This window comes from Caretta caretta, chromosome 13 (assembly GCF_965140235.1).
Source record: "Caretta caretta isolate rCarCar2 chromosome 13, rCarCar1.hap1, whole genome shotgun sequence".
In the NCBI taxonomy this organism is placed as follows: domain Eukaryota; kingdom Metazoa; phylum Chordata; order Testudines; family Cheloniidae; genus Caretta; species Caretta caretta.
Window position 1 is genome coordinate 1,114,379 of NC_134218.1, and position 12,313 is coordinate 1,126,691.

Below are 12,313 nucleotides of genomic sequence, written 5' to 3' on the forward strand. Positions count from 1 at the left end.
AAGGACTCTCTGCTGGGCTCAAGGGAGTATATCCTACATGACCCGTTTTCTGCGGTCACCAATGACCCTGGGCATTGGTGCACCTCAGTCCCTCCGCTTTCCTCCTTAGGTTTCTTTGCTTTTGTCTTCCAAGGCAATTTCTAAGCATGACGAGGACCTGTTCATATCCTTATTCTGTGTGGGCAGGGACAGATATCTGGAGCTGGCTCCTTAGAATGTGGAATTAGGCTAAAATATGGGCTGTCCTTATAGATCACCTGTGAGCTGCTTCCTCCCACACTTGAACCAGCTCCACCTGGGTGCGACTTTAAATTGCAGGCTGGCTCAGCTCTGGGCACTCAGACCCAGCTCTTGGCAGCACCATGAAGTCAAGGGGCCTCTTTCTCCTCCTGGGGCTCTTCACCCTCTGGACAGCGCTGCAGGGCGCTCCAACACAAAGTGAGTACAGGCAGAGAAGGGAGCAGGGCATGGAGGGGAGACCTGGCATGGAGGGGGCAAGGGCAGTGGGTGCTTAGAAATACCTGACACTTTAGTTGGTTTGTCTCATCCATGACCTGACGCAGGGACCAATAGAAACACGTCTCCGTTGTCAGAGCCACTGGCACAGGGATAGGACTGACCCCAGCAAAGCCAGGGTGAGGGGATGAGATTCCCTCGGAGCAGCAGACAGAATTACAGACCAGCTGGACTGGCCAGACACTGCGAGTTCCCGAGATGCGGAGTGACAGTCACTGAGGGCCAGGCATCCGAGGGCTCAGGCTGGCAGGCTCTGGACTGTTTTAACTGGAGGCTTTTATTATCAATATAAGAATATGCAGATGCCCAAACTTTACACTACAACATCCCACTGTCTTATGGGGGCCGTGCACCATGCTCATGCCTAGTATGCCAGCCAGATCTCCGTCATCTCAGACTCCTCATCCACACTGGCACCTGGCTCCAGCTCCTGCGGCCTTTGGCACAGAACATCGTCCCTAACTGCCCTCCCCAATTCCCTGTTCGGGAAGACGCATCTGAGCTGCACCTACCGACTCTCTGATTCTTGGAGAGCAGTCCCCAGAAGCTGTGGGCATGTAAATGGGTGGGAGGGAAGTAGCCACAATCTGAGCTGGTTGTAGGTTGGCAGGCAGGAGTCAGCGAGGGGAACAGGGTTGTCTAAGGTTGAGGAACCCAGGTATAGATGGGAGAGAAGAGGGGAGGCTCTACCCATGGTACTTCACATGGGTCCCCAAGGCTGTTTTTGCTCTGAACTCTGTTTCTCGTCTCAAACGTGGGCTGCTGGGTGCTCCTGATTGCCCAGGACACACAGACCTGCTTCAAACGTACCCTCTTCTTGGCAGGGTTTGTTCACACAAACCAAACCTTGGGGTCCTGCTGGCATTTCAGCAGCCAAACACTAACTTTGCAGACCTGGAAAGCATCCCCATATAACAGCGTAGCCCTTAGTGACACTCCTGAGCCACCACTGAAATGCCTCTGGTAATTTGCTCAGATCTCTGAGAAAGGGTCCGTTTGGTTTGGAGCATTGTGTGCCGTGTGTCAGCTCAAAGGGGTATTTGGAGAAAAAGCCAAACAAAATCTATTCTGCTTTTTTCCCAGTGGGGCGCTTTATGTAAAACACTTGATTCCTCCTTGACTGATCAGCTGTGCCCATGTTGCTAGGCCCTCAGTTAGCTCCCAAAGGGCAAGAGCGGAAATGTCTCCCTTGGCCCAGAGCATATACTCAGGGAAAGAAGGTCACTTTCCTGTGGCTGAAGAAAATCAAAGGTGGGGATTGCGAAGTCCTGAATGGTGGAAATGTCCATGCTGTCCATGTGCTTTGGAGAAATGCCCTGCACCTCTGTGAGCCTGCTACTGCTCCCATTGGAGTCAGCTGGATCGGGTCCTTTGTTGTTCAGCCACGTATTGCCATGGTCCATGTTGACCATCCTGTAGAGTCCTTTTAGCTAATTCAGCCCAAAGGCTCGAATTTGAGTGCCGGGGATCAGGCTCCTTCCTCTGTGTTTAGGCCCCTAAACAGACTTCCATGGAAGCTGTGGATGCTCAGCACCTCTGATAATGAGGCCACTTATTTAGGTTCCTCTCTCCCCCTTCCCCCACACAGAGACTGGGAGTGGCTAAGTCATTATGCAAGGTAACCTATTTCCCCTTGTTTTTTCCTACCTCCCCCCCTCAGACGTTCTTGTTAAACCCTGGATTTGTGCTGGAAATGGCCCACCTTGATTATCATACACATTGTAAGGAGAGTGATCACTTTAGATAAGCTATTACCAGCAGGAGAGTGGGTTTGTGGGGGGAGGTATTTTTTCATGCTTTGTGTGTATAAAAAGATCTTCTACACTTCCACAGTATGCATCTGATGAAGTGAGCTGTAGCTCACGAAAGCTCATGCTCAAATAAATTGGTTAGTCTCTAAGGTGCCACAAGTACTCCTTTTCTTTTTGCGAATACAGACTAACACGGCTGTTACTCTGAAACCTGTATTGTCATTGGGACTCAGGGGGAACCTACCTCAAGATTAATCGGGACAGTTCACATCGCTCAGCAGTATTGTTTTAAGCTCCTGGCAGAACTGAGATTGAAGCTTTTGACATTTTGCTCTGTGCCTATGAGGAGGAGTGGGATGGTGGTAGTGTAACAGGTTTTGGTGCCAGTTGGGAATGGGGGTAGGTGAACTACAAACATGTCAGATGTTTGGGCCTCTTTTCATTTCCTCTGAAGCAGTTCAGCCACCTGCTAGGAAGGATCTTCCTAACTCGCACAGAAGGAGAGCTGGCTGTATTTTAAAGAATCCTTATTGAGGTTACAGAAACAAACGATCCCGATGTGTAGAAAGAATAGTAAATATGGCAGGCGATCACCTTGGCTTAACAGTGAAATCCTTGCTGATCAAAAAAAGAAAAAAAGAAACACAAAAAAGAAGCTTACAAGAAGTGGAAGATTGGACAAATGACCAGGGAGGAGTATAAAAATATTGCTCGGGCATGCAGGAGTGAAATCAGGAAGGCCAAACCACACTTGGAGTTGCAGCTAGCAAGAGATGTTAAGAGTAACAAGAAGGGTTTCTTCAGGTATGTTAGCAACAAGAAGAAAGTCAAGGAAAGTGTGGGCCCCTTACTGAATGAGGGAGGCAACCTAGTGACAGAGGATGTGGAAAAAGCTAATGTACTCAATGCTTTTTTTGCCTCTGTCTTCACGAACAAGGTCAGCTCCCAGACTACTGCACTGGGCAGCACAGCATGGGGAGGAGGTGACCAGCCCTCTGTGGAAAAAGAAGTGGTTCGGGACTATTTAGAAAAGCTGGACAAGCACAAGTCCATGGGGCCGGATGCGCTGCATCCGAGAGTGTTAAAGGAGTTGGCGGATGTGATTGCAGAGCCATTGTCCATTATCTTTGAAAACTCATGGCGATCCGGGGAAGTCCCGGACGACTGGAAAAAGGCTAATGTAGTGCCCATCTTTAAAAAAGGGAAGGAGGAGGATCCTGGGAACTGCAAGCCAGTCAGCCTCACCTCAGTCCCTGGAAAAATCATGGAGCAGGTCCTCAAGGAATCAATTCTGAAGCACTTAGAGGAGATTAAAGTGATCAGGAACAGTCAGCATGGATTCACCAAGGGCAAGTCATGCCTGACTAATCTAATTGCCTTCTATGACGAGATAACTGGCTCTGTGGATGAGGGGAAAGCGGTGGACGTGTTGTTCCTTGACTTTAGCAAAGCTTTTGACACGGTCTCCCACAGTATTCCTGCCAGCAATTTAAAGAAGTATGGGCTGGATGAATGGACTATAAGGTGGATAGAAAGCTGGCTAGATTGTTGGGCTCAGCGGGTAGTGATCAATGGCTCCATGTCTATTTGGCAGCCGGTATCAAGTGGAGTGCCACAAGGGTTGGTCCTGGGGCCGGTTTTGTTCAATATCTTCATAAATGATCTGGAGGATGGTGTGGATTGCACCCTCAGCAAATTTGCAGACGACACTAAACTGGGAGGAGAGGTAGATACGCTGGAGGGTAGGGATGGGATACAGAGGGACCTAGACAAATTGGAGGATTGGGCCAAAAGAAATCTGATGAGGTTCAACAAGGACAAGTGCAGAGTCCTGCACTCAGGACGGAAGAATCCCATGCACCGCTACAGACTAGGGACTGAATGGCTCGGCAGCAGTTCTGCAGAAAAGGACCTAGGGGTTACAGTGGACCAGAAGCTGGATATGAGTCAACAGTGTGCCCTTGTTGCCAAGAAGGCCAATGGCATTTTGGGATGTATAAGTAGGGGCATTGCCAGCAGATCGAGGGACGTGATCGTTCCCCTCTATTCGACATTGGTGAGGCCTCATCTGGAGTACTGTGTCCAGTTTTGGGCCCCACACTACAGGAAGGATGTGGAAAAATTGGAGAGAGTCCAGTGGAGGGCAACAAAAATGATTAGGGGGCTGGAGCACATGACTTATGAGGAGAGGCTGAGGGAACTGGGATTGTTTAGTCTGCAGAAGAGCAGGAGGGGGGGATTTGATAGCTACTTTCAACTACCTGAAAGGGGGTTCCAAAGAGGATGGAGCTTGGCTGTTCTCAGTGGTTGTAGATGACAGAACAAGAAGTAATGGTCTCAAGTTGCAGTGGGGGAGGTTTAGGTTGGATATTAGGAAAAACTTTTTCACTAGGAGGGTGGTGAAGCCCTAGAATGAGTTCCCTAGGGAGGTGGTGGAATCTCCTTCCTTAGATGTTTTTAAGGTCAGGCTTGACAAAGCCCTGGCAGGGATGATTTAGTTAGGGATTGGTCCTGCTTTGAGCAGGGGGTTGGACTAGATGACCTCCTGGGGTCCCTTCCAACCCTGATATTCTATGATTCTATCAGGAGAAAAGATCACCTACATCCAGGAAGTCTTCTTGGGCTTCAAGGATCTGATCCCCTTGTGCCAGCCAAGAAACAACCTGCTTCCATGAGCTCAGCTCATTGATGCCACGAGCACTGGACACCCTGAAGGAGACTCAAGCAAAAACCTGGGAGTTTGAGGCTTGTTCTTCCTGGCTAATAAAAAAGGGCCACAAGTAACTGGTGCCTCTCCTGACTGAAACAGCTAGTGCCTCCATTATTGAAGAAATCTTCCCTCCCTCCTTCAAACTCCCAAGAGTCCAGCCAACAATAAAGAAACCCACCCTGGATGCACTGGACCTAGCTAACTACTGCCTGGTTTCAAACCCACCATTCCTATGCAAGCTCAGAGATGTTAGCTGAAAGCTGCTTATAAGCTTATCTAGGCAAAGCCAATATCCTAGCCCCAGCACGGTGTGGATTCAGCCCAAGACATGGAACCGAAACAGTATTCCTGGCACTGATGGATGATCTGCTGCTGTGGATAGAGGGCAGGCGTCCATTCTTATTCTTCTGGACTTCTCTGCAGTGTTTGTCAGATACTTCTTCCCTGTTTGAAGGTGGACGCAGGGCTCAGGAGGAGGCAGAAAAACGGTCTGAGTTTTCTTGGAAGGACGCACCCAAAGGATGGTGATGGAAGTCGCACTCCTGCCACTAGACCCTCACTTGTGAAGTGCCTGAAAGATCAATTCTGTTTCCTGTCCTATTCAGCATCTCCATGCAGCCTCTAGGAGAACTGATGAGACATCACTCAGATGCCAACAATATGCAGATGACATATCGCTCTATGAAAAGGAGGACTTGTGGCACCTTAGAGACTAACCAATTTATTTGAGCATGAGCTTTCGTGAGCTACAGCTCACTTCATCGGATGCATACTGTGGAAAGTGTAGAAGATCTTTTATACACACAAAGCATGAAAAAAATACCTCCCCCCACCCCACTCTCCTGCTGGTAATAGCTTATCTAAAGTGATCACTCTCCTTACAATGTGTATGATAATCAAGGTGGGCCATTTCCAGCACAAATCCAGGGTTTAACAAGAACGTCTGAGGAGGGCGGGGGGGGGGGGGGGGTAGGAAAAAGCAAGGGGAAATAGGTTACCTTGCATAATGACTTAGCCACTCCCAGTCTCTATTCAAGCCTAAGTTAATTGTATCCAATTTGCAAATGAATTCCAATTCAACAGTTTCTCGCTGGAGTCTGGATTTGAAGTTTTTTTGTTGTAATATCGCAACTTTCATGTCTGTAATCATGTGACAAGAGAGATTGAAGTGTTCTCCGACTGGTTTCTGGTATAGGGTGGTGTTTGTGTGACCATCGTTTATTAGCACTGTAGTGTCCAGGAAGTGGATCTCTTGTGTGGACTGGACCAGGCTGAGGTTGATGGTGGGATGGTCCAGTCCACACAAGAGATCCACTTCCTGGACACTACAGTGCTAATAAATGATGGTCACATAAACACCACCCTATACCGGAAACCTACTGACCGCTATTCCTACCTACATGCCTCCAGCTTTCACCCTGACCACACCACACGATCCATCGTCTACAGCCAAGCTCTGCGATACAACCGCATTTGCTCCAACCCCTCAGACAGAGACAAACACCTACAAGATCTCTGTCAAGCATTCTTACAACTACAATACCCACCTGCGGAAGTGAAGAAACAGATTGATAGAGCCAGAAGAGTTCCCAGAAGTCACCTACTACAGGACAGGCCTAACAAAGAAAATAACAGAACGCCACTAGCCGTCACCTTCAGCCCCCAACTAAAACCCCTCCAACGCATTATTAAGGATCTACAACCTATCCTGAAGGATGACCCAACACTCTCACAAATCTTGGGAGACAGGCCAGTCCTTGCCTACAGACAGCCCCCCAACCTGAAGCAAATACTCACCAGCAACCACACACCACACAACAGAACCACTAACCCAGGAACCTACCCTTGCAACAAAGCCCGTTGCCAACTGTGCCCACATATCTATTCAGGGGACACCATCACAGGGCCTAATAACATCAGCCACACTATCAGAGGCTCGTTCACCTGCACATCCACCAATGTGATATATGCCATCACGTGCCAGCAATGCCCCTCTGCCATGTACATTGGTCAAACTGGACAGTCTCTACGTAAAAGAATAAATGGATACAAATCAGATAGTCAAGAATTATAACATTCATAAACCAGTCGGAGAACACTTCAATCTCTCTGGTCACGCAATTACAGACATGAAAGTTGCGATATTACAACAAAAAAACTTCAAATCCAGACTCCAGCGAGAAACTGCTGAATTGGAATTCATTTGCAAATTGGATACAATTAACTTAGGCTTGAATAGAGACTGGGAGTGGCTAAGTCATTATGCAAGGTAACCTATTTTCCCTTGTTTTTTCCTCCCCCCCCCTCCTCAGACGTTCCTGTTAAATCCTGGATTTGTGCTGGAAATGGCCCAACTTGATTATCATACACATTGTAAGGAGAGTGGTCACTTTAGATAAGCTATTACCAGCAGGAGAGTGGGGTGGGGGGAGGTATTTTTTCATGTTTTGTGTGTATAAAAAGATCTTCTACACTTTCCACAGTATGCATCCGATGAAGTGAGCTGTAGCTCACGAAAGCTTATGCTCAAATAAATTGGTTAGTCTCTAAGGTGCCACAAGTCCTCCTTTTCTTTTTGCGAATACAGACTAACACGGCTGTTACTCTGAAACATATCGCTCTATCTTATCCTTCACAACATGCAACAACAGCACCGTCACTAAGCTGGCCCACTGCTTGGTTGGGGTCAGCTCATCCAAGAAGAACTGATTGAAACTGAAACCTAGCAAGACAGCAGTCATATTGGTTAGCAGGCACGGTTATCAGGGGGAAGTAATTTGGAGTTTGCAGCCCCCATTCATCCTCTTCTGGTTGAAGATACATGCCCCAGTCAAGTCAAGTCAGTCTGTAGTTTAGGAGTTAGGATTCCTTGTTGATGTTAAGCTCTCACAGGGCAGCGTCTCCAGGTCAGTTTCTGCTGTCTCTGATGGGCTAGGAGACTCCATGCCATCTTGACAGATGAGGTCCTTGTCTGAGCAATACTTCAGTGTGACAAAGTGGATATTTTCTGTAATATTTTTATGATTCTGGTGTGTGCCTCAATTTCCCCTGTATGCTGCATTGTTACCAAGTAAGGGGAAAAGGACTGTTTGCTCTCAGGGCAGGCTAAAAAAACATAAATATGAGTGTCACCTCGCTGTCTGGGCCTCAGTCCCCATACCAATGGAGTACCTAAGAAGACAATGGAAAATCCAATCACCAAGTCATAGACACCTAGCCACCAGTGATGCAGAGGGATATAGATTTCTCCACCTCTCATGAGGAAAGCTGAGCACAATCCCCCAGCTCGAGAACTGTTAAGGAAAAGTTAACACATGTGACTCCATTTTGGGTTGGGGCTCACCATTGTCTAAAAGCAAGCACATCATGCACCAGGAGGAGTGTTCCTTAGACACTGTATCCCTGTAAAAATCCTCCTCCTTGTCTCCAGCCTGCCTTGACTCCCAGTATCTGTTTTTTGTCAGTCTCTAACTCCCTATCTCCTGGCCAGAACAAAGGACTGGAGGGGGTGAGGTGGGGGAAGAAGAGCTGGCTGCTAGAAGCAGCCCGGGCTCTTACCTGGCATCTGACCAAGGAGGTCAGACTGAGAGACAGACAGAGCTTGAGCAACGGGCTTCAGTCGTGTCACTTACTGCACTTCTGGAAGTTGCTCAGATACCACAGGGATGGGTGCAGTATAAGAACCTGAATAGAACAGAATCAGGTACCATATGTACAACTACCTAGGGACTATCCAAGGTAAGGGGCAATGCTCATATCCTGTGGACAGGTTGCTGCAGCATGAAGAAAGTGCATAGGGTGGATTGGCAGCAGCCATATGTGACTGAGGCATATTTGGGTCTCTGACTCTCCTGTTTTCTCTCCCTTTTCAGGGATCCCTGGCACAGCTTCTCCTCTCCATGGTGATGACCCAGGGAAGCACATATCAGAAGAAGACAAGCTGAAGGAAAAACTTGTGTTGGGGGCAACAAAACCGGTGTCTGGACCAGAACCTGAGTCAACTGGAAAACCGGTGTCTGTTTTAAAACCTGGATCTGATGAAAAACCTGTGTCTGGTGGAGAAGATGATGAGGATGACTTGGACGGGGGAGATGGCGACCCTGACCTGAGTGAGGATGACTTGGACGGGGGAGATGGCGACCCTGACCTGAGTGAGGATGACTCGGATGGGGGAGATGGTGACGCTGACCTGAGCGAGGATGATTTGGACGGGGGAGTTGGCGACGCTGACCTGAGCGAGGATGACTCGGATGGGGGAGATGGCGACCCTGAACTGAGCGAGGATGATTTGGACGGGGGAGATGGTGACGCTGACCTGAGCGACGATGATTTGGACGGGGGAGTTGGCGACGCTGACCTGAGCGAGGATGACTCGGACGGGGGAGATGGCGACCCTGACCTGAGCGAGGATGATTTGGACGGGGGAGATGGCGACGCTGACCTGAGCGAGGATGACTCGGACGGGGGAGATGGCGATGCTGACCTGAGCGAGGATGACTCGGACGGGGGAGATGGCGACCCTGACCTGAGCGAGGATGACTCGGACGGGAGAGATGGCGACCCTGACCTGAGCGAGGATGACTTGGACGGGGAAGTTGGCGACGCTGACCTGAGCGAGGATGACTCGGACGGGGGAGATGGCGACCCTGACCTGAGCGAGGATGACTTGGACGGGGAAGTTGGCGACGCTGACCTGAGCGAGGATGACTCGGACGGGGGAGATGGCGACCCTGACCTGAGCGAGGATGACTTGGACGGGGAAGTTGGCGACGCTGACCTGAGCGAGGATGACTCGGACGGGGGAGATGGCGACCCTGACCTGAGCGAGGATGACTTGGACGGGGAAGTTGGCGACGCTGACCTGAGCGAGGATGACTCGGACGGGGGAGATGGCGACCCTGACCTGAGCGAGGATGACTTGGACGGGGGAGATGGCGACCCTGACCTGAGCGAGGATGACTCGGACGGGGGAGATGGCGACCCTGACCTGAGTGAGGATGACTCGGACGGGGGAGATGGCGACCCTGACCTGAGCGAGGATGACTTGGACGGGGGAGATGGCGACCCTGACCTGAGCGAGGATGACTCGGACGGGGGAGATGGCGACCCTGACCTGAGCGAGGATGACTCGGACGGGGGAGTTGGCGACCCTGACCTGAGCGAGGATTCTTCTCTGAGGGATGGGGGCTCTGATGGGGCTGAAGACTGTGACAAGTGAGGTGATAATTCTGACCTGTGGGATGGTGGCTCTAAACAGCTGATGGTTTGGAAACCTTCTGATATCAGATCAGCCGGCAAATACATTCCTGGCAACAAGAGCCTTTCCTGTTTGATGTTTTCCAGCTGTCCCTTCTCTTTTACCAGTGATTGCCTGGGAACAAGCTGCCTCCTCGAATGACAAGGTTACTGCTCAGGGATCACTCTCTTTGGGTGAAGGAAATCAATGTTCAGGGATCTTCGCTCCCTGGCTTGAGTAGGGTGCAAGGGGACGTTGGGGTTCTCTCTCTAGGCTCTTACTCTAAGCTCGTCACCCTAGTGTCTGAGCACTTTGATTCAGCTTTCAGGTCACTTTTTCTTGGGATATATTTTCTGTCTTATTAAATCTTTCCTGATGGGTTAGCCAGCCCCTGGCACTGATGTTCTCCACTCCTAGCGGTGTTCCAGGTTCAGGCCAGTTCTTCTCTGATACCTGTCCCATCGCATGGTGCACCCAGAGCCATTCCCTCCGGACACCTTCAGTCTGGGTCTGGGGCCAGTGTCTTCCTCCAGCAGCCGGAATGCCGAGCTGAAGGAAAACTCATTTACTCATAAATTCCCCTGCTGATGTGGCTCCCCCTGCCCCGAGGTCAGCCAGACCTTCTGGCTAAGAGCAATCATAGCCCTGGTTTGGGCAGCTTGGATGGGCCTCTGCTGCTCCATTCTCCTGGGGACGGTGTAGACTTGAGGTAACGTGTTGGAAACCATACGTATGACTCCGTTACCCAGCTGTGCACATAAAAACTGAGCTCCATTCCTGGCAGGCTACTGAGAAAGGATTGTGGAGCGAGCAAACGGGCTGTTTACACTTGGCGCCCAAATCCAGGGTTAACAGTGTGTAATCAGCTCTGCCATGTGTAACTGTTTGGCTTGGGTAAGACATTGTCTATCTGTGTGTAGGTTTCCCCAGGGGTAGAATGGGGGGGGACCTACCTCCTGGGGACTCTGAGGACTCACCAGTACAGCACTTAGTAAATGTGTACATGTAACTCTTAGAATGTAGGGGAAGAAATTGTGTGTAGGGTTGTAGGGGCTGATTCTCCACAAGTCTCCAGCCCAGTGCTGGGCGCAGTCGTATGATTTCCATGAACAAGTGTTGAGGATACACCTTCAAGCTGTGTATTTGGCAACTGGGTGTTCAAATGGCCACCCGTGCGGCTAATCTGCACATTGCATGGACAGACATCGTAATGGTGCCTGCAGATTAGAGACACAATTGTGCAGGTGCTCGGCCAGTGTCCTTGGGGAGTTAGGCCGTACGTATGTTCTACATCAGGGAACACAAAGGGCCCGGCTTTGTAAAAACCCTTCTTGTTTTCACCGTTCTCTTCCTTGGAGTAAAAAGTCCCCTCCCCGTAACACTGTTGTTAACGGAGCTGTGTGTTTATCTCTGCTGCTTTGCCCACCATTCTGCGTGTAGCTGGGTGTCCGAGCCACCTTCCTGTCTGGTTGATGCAGCGTGTGTTCTCTGCCACGTGACGTGCGCTGGGAGGTAGCTTGGTCTCTTTCTTTTAGAAATGAAAACCTCTCTTCAATAAATGTGGATATTAAAAATAACCCCTGCCGGGATATTGCTGTGAATGTCTGTCTGTGGTTTCATAAGCCTGTGTCCCTGGCCTGTGCTCTCCCCTTGCCCTCCCAGACAGGAGCTTCTCTTCTCTATTGGGCCTAATTTCAGGGTACCATGAGACGCCCTTTCCACTAGTTCCTCAGCCAGTGGCCAGGAACACAGAGGAACACACTGATCCTGCACATGTTCAGATGCTTAACTTCAATGGGACTTGTCACGGAGTCCCTGGGCGATGCTCTGGAACTGCTCCCCATGAAGCTAGGCAGGACTCTGGGGAAGTCTCCTTTCTGTGAGCAGCCTGTCTGGAGGACACACAGCTTCCACCTTCCTGGGTCTGACCTCGGAGCATTCAGCATCCTCTGCGCCCTCCGTGCGCTTCCCACAGTGAGTCTGCCCAGGCAGGGTCCTGGGGAAGCCAGAGGGTCCTGCCCCCCAACTCCGCAGTCAGACGTGACTCTCAGCCAGCCAGTAAAACAGAGGTTTATTAGACGACAGGAACACGGTCTAACA

General features: G+C 50.2%; 1 protein-coding gene across 1 annotated transcript; it reads left to right on the plus strand.

The window, feature by feature from the left end:
- The first annotated feature begins 362 nt into the window (after nucleotides 1-362).
- On the plus strand, nucleotides 363-11,738 carry LOC142068776 (uncharacterized). Its single transcript, XM_075118598.1, has 2 exons — nucleotides 363-438; nucleotides 8,850-11,738. Exons 1-2 carry the CDS (start codon nucleotides 363-365, stop codon nucleotides 10,193-10,195), a joined length of 1,422 nt encoding a protein of 473 aa, XP_074974699.1. The 3' UTR covers nucleotides 10,196-11,738.
- The last annotated feature ends 575 nt before the right edge of the window (nucleotides 11,739-12,313 follow it).

What these genes read in the sequence shown, in the direction of transcription:
- LOC142068776 (XM_075118598.1), top strand. Translation starts at nt 363, where the DNA reads ATGAAGTCAAGGGGCCTCTTTCTCCTCCTGGGGCTCTTCACCCTCTGG. An exon ending in GCAGGGCGCTCCAACACAAA is followed by an intron (nt 439 to 8,849) that starts GTGAGTACAGGC and finishes CTCCCTTTTCAG; the next exon opens with GGATCCCTGGCACAGCTTCT.